General features: G+C 43.2%; 1 protein-coding gene across 2 annotated transcripts in view; it reads left to right on the forward strand.

Annotated features, from left to right (window-relative positions):
- Positions 1-6,862, forward strand: part of Vezf1 (vascular endothelial zinc finger 1) — a 16,920-nt gene extending 10,058 nt beyond the window's left edge. For both annotated transcript variants that reach the window (XM_031354776.1, XM_031354777.1), the window contains exons 5-6: positions 406-558; positions 3,557-6,862. In XM_031354776.1, coding sequence (XP_031210636.1) covers positions 406-558; positions 3,557-3,984 — 581 coding nt within the window. In that variant the 3' untranslated portion in view covers positions 3,985-6,862. The remainder of the gene's footprint in view (positions 1-405; positions 559-3,556) is intronic.
- Positions 6,863-10,045: the final 3,183 nt, after the last annotated feature.

A 10,045-nucleotide genomic window follows, 5' to 3' on the forward strand; every position in this document is an offset into this window, starting at 1 on the left:
AAAAAAAAAAAGAAGGAACTTTGGGGGATTTGGTTCTGCCACCAAAAGGTCCCAGGGATTGAGGTCATCAGGCTTGGTACCAGGTGCCTTTATCTGCTGAGCCATCTTATCGGCCTTAGTTTCCTGATTTTTTTTCTGAATTCACTCTGTAGACCAGGCTGGCCTCGAACTCAGAAATCTGCCTGCCTCTGCCTCCCAAGTGCTGGGATTAAAGGCGTGCGCCACTACTGCCTGGCTTTTGCTGTTGTTTTTGACAGGGTCTTATGCTGAGAATGGAGCCCAGGCCTTCCTGCATGTTAGCTAAGCACTGTTACAGCTGATCTATATCTCGAGCTTTTGGATTTAAAAAACGTGGCCGCACTTTTTCAAGGTAAACACAATGTTTGTGGTTTGTCTTTGGAATAGCATGCATGAGTGAGGAGACCAGCAATCAGAAGCAGCAGCAACAACAGCAGCAGCAACAGCAGCAACAACAACAACAACATGTGACGAGCTGGCCAGGGAAGCAGGTAGAGACACTGAGACTGTGGGAAGAAGCTGTCAAAGCAAGAAAGAAAGGTAAGAAGGGGCTTTCAGTGCTGCACGTGTGGCTCAAAAAAGTGTTAAATTTAGTATTCCAGGTAATGGAAGTGGGGGGTTACAAGAGTGTAGGAATCTAGCTTCACAATGCTGCTTTACTGGACAGTGTTTAGTCTAGTCTAGTTACTGGCAACAGAGCTTCCATTTAGGACTTATTACTGGGACATGTCCTCAGTGCTTCCTGCCTTGTTCTTCCTGTGGATTTACTTTTTGTTAGATACACAGTCAAAGCTAGGCACCTTTTTTTTCCACCCTGTTTTGTTTTGAGACAGGGTCTCTCTCTATAAACCTGGCTGTCCTGGAACTCTGTATGTATACTAAGCAGGCCTTAAAATCACAGAGACGAGCCTGCCTTTGCCTCCCAAGTGCTTGGATTAAAGGCATGCACCACAATGCCCATCGTGGGCTCCCTTTTTAATTTTTAGAATATTCCCACCTTTTGAGGTGACTGAGCTGTTCTTGTATACATTCATTTTCTCCTAGCTGATTTTCTCTTCTTAGGGCTGGCCCTTCAGTGATTACTTGATACGTAATTACTAGTCTGCTGTCTTTTGTCTTGGCTCTTGATCTCTCCTTTAGACCTTTGAAGGGCTGGCCCTACCTTAACATGTCTGCACCTCTGCTGCTGAGAACTTTGTATACAAGTTAAGAATAATGATATATGTGTAGTACTTGAAAGTAATATTGTGAGGGATATTTTCACTAGAGAAGGAGTCAAAGTGTTTGAAGTCATAGTAAGAGGATGCTTGAGGGCTGGGGCACAGTTCAGTGGTAAACATTTCCCTTCTATGTACAGTACCAAAAGTTTGATCCTCTAGAGTGAAAAGAAGACTGGAGGGGAGGCAGGGAAGTGGCACCCAAGACAGAAACGCCTTCCTTTGAGCAGAGATGAGAAGAGCCCCAGCAGTGCACCATCACCCGGGAAGCAGAAAGCGCGTGTGCCTTCTCCCATTTCCACTCCATGCACGCTTGTGTTCCTGCTGCATTTCAGTCTGTTCTGTTTGCTTTGCACAATAAGACTTGTTGAGCTCATCTTCTGACCTGCATTAAACAGAATGCTATTGTGTTCCTGTTTGTAGCTGGGTTGCTCTCTGTTAGTAATAGCACATTTTGGGAGAAAGGAGACTGCTATGTTGAAAAGCTAATGAGAATCTAAATGTGCATCAGAAATGTCACTGTTTTGTTTGCTTTTGTTTTTTTTGAGGCAGGGTCTCACTGTATAGCCCTAGCTGTCCTGGAGCTCCCTATATAGACTAGGCTAGCCTCAAATCCAGAGATCCACACCTAGCCAGAAGTGTCCTTTAAATATTATACCTGAATAAATTTTAAATTCCCAAACCTGGATAAAAATCAGATAATCATTGAGGAAACTTTAACTTTGTAAATTTCCCAGGCTCCATTTCAGTTTCTCTGTTGAATATCCCAGCAATCTATTTTTTTTTTTTTAATGAAGCCTCTCTAGCTGGTTTCCATCATTAGTCTTGTGGGGCAACTCTCAGTGTGCAGTGTGAAGCATTCAGATAAGGTTATACCAATCAAAGAAGGGCTGCTCACTGACGTGAAGTGGTTTGACCCTGTGCACACCTCCAGCTGTAGATTTGAGTAGGTGTCCAAGGTCTGTCTCCTTACTGCCATTTTATGGCATATTGATAGGTGGTGCTAAGTTTTCTTGAGGGGAGGGGTGAGATGGACTGTTACCTTCTAGGGATTTTTTAAAATTAAGATTTATTATGTATGTGTATGAATGTTTTGCTTGAGTATATGTCTATGTACTATGTGCTTGCCTGATGCCAGCAGAAGCCAGAATAGGCTTCAGATCTGAAACTGCAGTTACAGATTGTTCTGAGCCACCATGTAGGTGCTGGTAGAACCCAGGTTGCCTGCAAGAGTAACATGTACTCTTAACTACTGAGCCAGCTCTCCAGCCCCAGGAATCCTTTAAAGAACTATTCAGGCATTGTTGGGTAACAAGAACTGCAGTTTCTCAACACGCCACAGGACTTCCTTGCTTCACTTAGTCCAACTTGATATGCTTAGTGGTGTGTGTGGTGTGTACAGTTAGATGATACTGGGCATGAAACAGATAATTCTATCAGCATTAGAAAGAAAAGGAAGTTGGGGGTGTGAAGGAAAGAAGATGACAACAGTACTGAGTAGTAGCTTTTCCCTTAATATAAGAAGCTTTATAAATTAGGCATGGTGGTGCATGCCTTTACTCCCAACACTGGGGAGGTAGAGGCAGGTAGAAGATCTCTGTGAGTTTGAGTCCAACCTGGTCTACATAAGCAGTTCCAGACCAGCAAAGGCTATACATAGTGAGACCCTGTCTCGAAAAGAAAAGAAAAGAAAAGAAACATTACAAACTACATTATTTACCTTAGTTTTCTTCTGACCCAGACACACACTGAAATAGTGTTCATCGTGCTTTATCTGTTTTAAAAACCAACAGAATGTGGCTTTACATCTAAGAAGCCCTAAATATGCTGTGTGCATGAGTATACCTCTGCTAGGTACAGTGTGCCTTTTGAGAGATCACTGGCACATCTCTGGTAGACAAGCTCTTTCCCACTGGCCTGCTAGTGATGGACTCTTCGCAGGAAAGGTGTAGAACTCAGGAGAACTGCACGAAGGAAGGGAGAACATTAGCCCTACCTAAAATCTCTGCTCCCCAGAGTGTCTTGCAGAAGTTAACTGATGCTCTTCAGCATCTCTGTGAGGTAGGTAAGTAAATCTGAAGGCAAAAGTTAGGGCTGCACAAGGTGCTCAGGTCTTCCCAGGCATCAGAGAAGAGACCCATACAGTGGGGCCCTGGCCCCAGGGTGTGCTCAGGAAGTCCTCGCTTTGTATTTGATCACTTGGTAGAAAATGTAATTTGATTTATTAAATGTTCTTTTTAATTAAGAGAACTTAGTTCAGAAGCTGAATATTGCTTATAGTTGTGAGAGTCTAAAGCCCCCCTTTTGTCTTCTCCTTTTAGAAGCTGCCAACCTGTGCCAAACCTCCACGGCTGCTCCGACACCTGGGACTCTCACTACTCCATTCAATATAACGTCCTCTGTGTCGTCTGGGACTATGTCAAACCCAGTCACAGTGGCAGCTGCAATGAGCATGAGAAGTCCAGTCAATGTTTCAAGTGCAGTTAATATAACCAGCCCAATGAACATAGGGCATCCTGTAACCATAACCAGCCCTTTATCCATGACCTCTCCTTTAACACTCACCACCCCAGTCAACCTCCCCACACCTGTGACCGCCCCCGTGAATATAGCACACCCCGTCACCATCACATCTCCAATGAACCTACCCACTCCTATGACGTTAGCTGCCCCTCTCAATATAGCAATGAGGCCTGTAGAAAGTATGCCTTTCTTACCCCAAGCTTTGCCCACGTCACCACCTTGGTAAACAGTATTATAAAGTCAAAATTTTGATTAAAGTAAATATTTACCAGCAACTTACCTTTAGTTGATTAAAGCAAAAAGCAGACTATGAAATTGGGAGGTTTTATTATGTTAGTTAATAAGAGTGTAGTAGCTCCAATTTTGCTGGGGTTGTTCAAAGTAGGGTATATGTGTAACTTATCACTGGACCACTTTAGTTTAATCAGAAACCCCTTTAGCTGACAGCATTGCTTAAACAGGATAGTAGCTGGCAAGGTGAAATGCCAGAATTAAAATCAATCATAAAATCCATTTCAAAATAAAAAAAGCATTATTTGTTTTTGTTATTGTTTTTAATACAACAGAATCATTTTATTGTAAACACTAGCAGAGTTCTTCCCTCTGTACAAGGTGGATGGTTTTAACCTGGAGTTCTAAACCCACAGACTGAGAGCTAATGTAGCATTGTCTGTGGTTTTGTTCGTATGAGTGAATAGAGGCATTGTCATAATAAAATGCATTTCAGAGAATATGCATTTTACCTTTGGGAATATGTTAATTTCAGGCAGCATTCCCTATGGGAAAGGTGATACCAGCTCTGATATGCAAAGCATATGATAATTTATCATTCTAACTTCAACATATAATAGGGATTGTGACCTGATATTTGGAGATGTAAATATTGCTCAGCATATTAATCCTGATGGAATATAGCATTGTAGTTGACTTTTTAAAAAAAAAAAAAACTTAAAAAAAATACCCAACAAATTGTGTTTTGATGAGAAAAGGCTGCAGCTGACTGAGAAGTCAGGTGTGCACGCAGCAGGCTCCTCATGGGTCAGTGGATCCTGTTCAGGAGTAGCGAGAACTGCGGAACAGTTTAAATCTATTGCTTTAAATTGGAAGACATTGGAGGCACTGGGATGTGATATGCCCCTCTCTCTCCCAATCAACGTCTGTTGATGTTACAACAGGCACAGATGTGTTAGATGCTCACTAGAGTTTATGTCTTATATTAAATTGTATACAGTTTTTACTCTAACCACTAACTAGGTAGTATGCCCCTTCAGAACAAGCAGAGTGTATCTTTTCCCCTCCTTCTGTTTAATCAAGTATTGTGCAGATTTGTTCAACTTTGTAAATATGGACATCACTTTTTTTTTTCCTTTGAAAAAAAAAACACTTGTATCCGCTTTCTGGAGTTTTCAGGGAGGCAGCTGTCTGCATGCTCCATGGAAACCCTGCAATGATTGTGCACGTTGAGACATGTGCTTTTTGTTTCTTAGCGGGATGCTTTATCCCTGTACATACGGTAGAAACCAAAAGCTAGGGAATCAGATACTCCACACCATCATGCCACACTTCATGTTTTCAAAGCATCGTGTTAGAGAAGAGTTCATTCAAACCAAGAGGCTGTAATTGTTTTTTTACATTGCAATATGTTTTGGGTCTTTTTCATTTTTAACCTTGCAGTTAAGAGTTATGGAAATGAGTTTTAGCCCTGCAGAATGCATGCAGGACTGTCACACAAGATGACTTCCGTTTGTTTATACCCCACTGTGTCAGTCCAAACATCAAAATAGCATATGTCTGAGGCAGGCTTCCTACATCAGGGACAGGTATCTGTGTGTCATTATACAAAACAGTTCTAGGGGGATGAACTACATAGTAAAAAAAATTAAAATAAATAGTACCTAGTGTAAAATAATTTTATAAATGATCTTTTGTACTTTAGGACATTAAATTGTACAACTTTTGTATATATAAAGCTTAGGAACTTTCTGTTTAGCAGGAAGGCAACACATTCCTACACTTTTAATGTATATGTTTGTTATAATGTCCATGTAAACATGCCCTATGTTTGTGCCTTTTAATTAGTTTGTCTCAATAAACAAAATGTAGAGAAAAATATGTAGCTATGACTTTGTTACAACAGTTCTTATCCACAGTTGAAAAATGGTTTGTTTTAAGTGTAGATCATTATGTGTGAGCTCCTGCAAGGGCTCATGGGGGAAGTCTAGGAATGGCACTGCCGAGACCCGGGAGGGCAGTGGTCACATGTGGAGGAAACCCTCATTTCCTGGCATGTGCTCTGCCCGCTGGGCCTTGTCATCTCTGTTGTGCTGGCAGTCGTTGTCCTTATGATCAGACAACCCAGGCTTCCTCCACAGTGGCCAAGGAGCAGTCCTCAAAGTGGGCAGGCATGGGCCCTTCCCCCAGGCTACAGCGTGGTCATAAGATCCTGAAAGTATTAGTTCTTACAGGAAAGGAAAAAAAAGATATATACTAGAAATGGTTGTTTTATCAATTCATTGTAAACAGGAGTGAGACTTCATTGTATGACTTCAGTTAAAGTGCTATTTTGTACGCATACTTTATTCACTTAAGAAGCTTGTCTGCAATAATAAAGCCACGTTGTGTCTTCTTTGGGGAGGGAGAGAATTGAGGCAGAATGGGTAAGGGTAGGGCAGAGGGGGGCACAAATAGGCCTTGTGGTGAAATCCTCCTGTGTCTTGGAACTGAAACTGAATTGTGATGCTGATGAACTGATTGAACTGTGTCGACCGCACTGACGGCCACCATCCTACAAAAAGGCAGAGTGTGTTTTCCCTCCTGGTTGTAACCCGGTGGAGAGCTTTCCCTTTATCAGATTGGCAGCTAACCAGTTGTATTAGATAATCTTCAAATCTGACATCCAGCCTGTTATGCTTGCTCTAGGGCTCGCTGCTTGGCCTGCATCTACCTTTTACTGTGTATTCATTTCCCTCCTAAGGTGTGCTCCTAAATGAAGGTTTCTATGTACGCGGATGATGATTTTACCTGTCAATACCAGCACTGTATTACTAACATGCAAAATACTGCAGATTTATTTTGACAAATTAAAGTTAACCAGTCACAACTGTTATGATGGATTGCTTAATGCCGCAGAATCTTCCTCAGTTCACTGTGATGGTAGAGAATTATTAAAGTATTACTTCCCCGGGCGTGGCCCTCCTTCCCAGGTATACACTTCCTGTTACTGGGCTGGGAAGGGAGGGGTGGTTGGTGCCATGGTGCCACAGAAAAGGGTGGGTGGAAAGGAACCAGACTGCAGCAGGGGAATCTCCCCTGCCACCCAGCTCCACTAAGGACTAACAATAAGCAGGCAAGGGTAGACACTGTTGTGTGAAGCGTGGGGTCGAGGTTAAGGCAGATGTGACAAGTACCCACATGACAATGTCACCAAGCCGCAAATCAAGATTCTTGACACTTCATTTAATGGAAAAGTTTTGGGTGCCTCCAGATTTCCTGTGATAGTTGTTTTAGTCTCCTTACTGATTCTGAATACAGCTAGAGGAATCATGTTCCTTGTAATATTTTTGTCTTGGGAATAAAGGAACTTTCATTTCACTGAGTTGCTAGTTGATCTAGCCCCATGTATCTGTTTCTATTCCTCGTAATCTGGTCCTCTGGAGAAACCTGAGTCAGGATATAGAAGGTAGAGGCTTGCACATCGATCATCCTCAAGGACCACTGGACAGAAGGTGTGATCAGTCCTTGGGCTGACCCAGCTTCCTGTCCATTTCTTCTCTAAAGTGTTTTATAGCTTCAAAGAATATCATTCACACCTATATGGATCTGTAAATCTCACCACCTCTGGCCTAGCCCCGGCAAGTGCTGAGTTTGTGAAGCTAAAGTTCCTTGGGGCTGAATGCTGACTGAACTTAGGGAGTAGTGTCCAGTTTCTTATAGTAAGTGCCTCTAAGCACCTGAGGTGGGTCCAGAGGACCCAAGTTTGAGTCCCAGCACCTGCATATGGCCTTTAACGCCAGCTCTAGGGCATCCAACACTCCTGGCCTCTGAGAACACCCGTACTCCAGAACACAAGCACATGCATATAATTAAAAATAATTAAAAATTTAAAATACGTTTAAATAAGAGAATGGGGCCTCATAGTAGGTGGGTCTCTCTACCTCGGCATAATTGGGATAGTCCCTTCCCAGACGTGCATAGAGGACTGTTTCCCAGATGACTCTGGGTCCTGCAAAGTTGACAAGTAACATTAATTACAGACCTAGTTCAATTTTGATCTAAGTGAATATAAAATGCTTAGCCCAACGCCTGATACAGAGTACGGGACCTGAAACTCAAAGATTTTTATTTTACATATATGGATGTTTTGCCTGCATGTATGTTTGTACATATGTGTGCCTAGTGCCCTTGGTGTCTCTCATCACTGACCATTTGCAACTGGAGTTACAGTTGATAGGCTCCATAGGGGTTCTGGGAATGGAACCCGAGTTCAATGGAGGAACAGAACTCTTAGCTGCATGGCCATCTCACCAGCACCCAGAACCTCAAATTCAATGCATCCTATTTTTACTTAGTCCTCTTGCTTGGCTTTTGTTTGGGCAGTGCTGAGCATCGAGCTACGTACATAGTGATCAAGTGCTCTGCACTGAGTTACGCTGCCAGTCTCTTATTTCCTTCTTTATGAGGATATCTATTGGGGCAGGACTGGCGTTCAGCCTTATCTCAGGAATGAGAAAATCGGAGGGAAGATACGTTGGGAAAGCTACCAGCTGGAGATTAGCTTGAGAAGTGGCCTGAGGGGTTCATGCTAGAATCCTGAAAGAACCAAGAGGTCAAGAGACAGGCTATGTGCCTGTCTGGGAACGGTGCATCTTCGCGAGGCATTCCTTTCTCCCTCCCCCTCTCCACTTTTTATCGTGTCCACTGGAGGTACTGGGATACAGGTCTCTTGAGCAAACCTACCCTGTGGAACAACAGCCTCCCCTTTCCTTCCCAAGTAGAAAGGGAGTGCTCCCACCTTTTCAGGGAGGATGAAGGAGAGAGGCCATGCAGCCTTTTATTTAGACCAGTGATTCTCAACCTGTGGGTCGAGATCCCCTTGACAATCCAGTCTCCAAAAATATTTACATTACGATTTATAACAGTAGCAAAACTGCAGTCATGAAGTAGCAACGAAAGTAATTTTATGGTTGAGGGGGTCACCACAACATGAAGAACTGTATTAAAGGGTCACAGCATTAGGAAGCTTGAAAAAACACTGTTCTAGACCCTCTTACTCCGGAGGCAGTTTCCGCCCTCCTAAGATGTCCTGGGTACAGTGCAATAGGCAAATGCGGCGTTGCCATGGCTGCAGCAGTCCAGGTTTAGCGTTCTCTGCCTGCACCTTTGGTTTAATCTACTTTGCCGGCCTCTCTGCGGTTTCCAGGCCTCTTTCTCCCTAGAACTGAATGCCAGCGCGGTGGGGGAGGGGCACCAGGCCAACAAACAACTCTTTCGGAGCGTCAGCCCCGCCCTGCCTAGAACATCTCTGAGCTGGGATTGGCTGAGGTATACTAAGCCCTGATTGGTTGGTTTTATCCTCTCGCTCATTCACAGATTGCGGGCAACTGCGTCTACAGAAGCTTGTATGTGGAAAGCTACTTCGCTTCTACCATTTGGCAAGATGGTTTGTAATCGTTCCACGTAGACAGGCAAAATTCACTTCCATGGTTTCCCAAATCCGGCGCTAGCTCCTCTAAGGATGGCTGGCTGAGTCCACTTATGTATTTTATATCCAAATGCTTTGAGAGCGAGCTAGGGAACCAGCCTGTGCGAGAAGTGGAGGAGCACATTTTGCAACACAGAAAAGACCATGACTTGTCATGGAAGGTCGACTGCTAGGCTACCCTTGCATCCCCTTTGTCAGCGACATTTATACTTACCACTCCTTCCTTTAACCATACTGCCCCATATGCTAGCAATGCCTTTCCTTCCCATTTATCTATTTTTAAGATGCGGCTAAAGGCTTTTGCTCCTTTGGAACTGACTCATTACCCCAGGCCCCAGAGACAAAGATGATGCAGAGTTTATGCATGGAACACTCAAAGCAAAAACAAAACAAAACAGTAAAACAGGGGTGACATATTTTCAGATGTACAGTAAACACCTATATGCCTTTTACCCAGCACTGCAGAATTCATATTCTTCCTTATGCTAAATCAACATGAACCTTTTAATTTTTAATTTTAATTTATTTATTGCTACTTTTTATGTAGACCTGGCCTGGCCTGGCTTAGAACTTGTTATGTAAACTC

Source organism: Mastomys coucha, unplaced genomic scaffold (genome assembly GCF_008632895.1).
Source record: "Mastomys coucha isolate ucsf_1 unplaced genomic scaffold, UCSF_Mcou_1 pScaffold5, whole genome shotgun sequence".
Classification (NCBI taxonomy): Eukaryota; Metazoa; Chordata; class Mammalia; order Rodentia; family Muridae; genus Mastomys; species Mastomys coucha.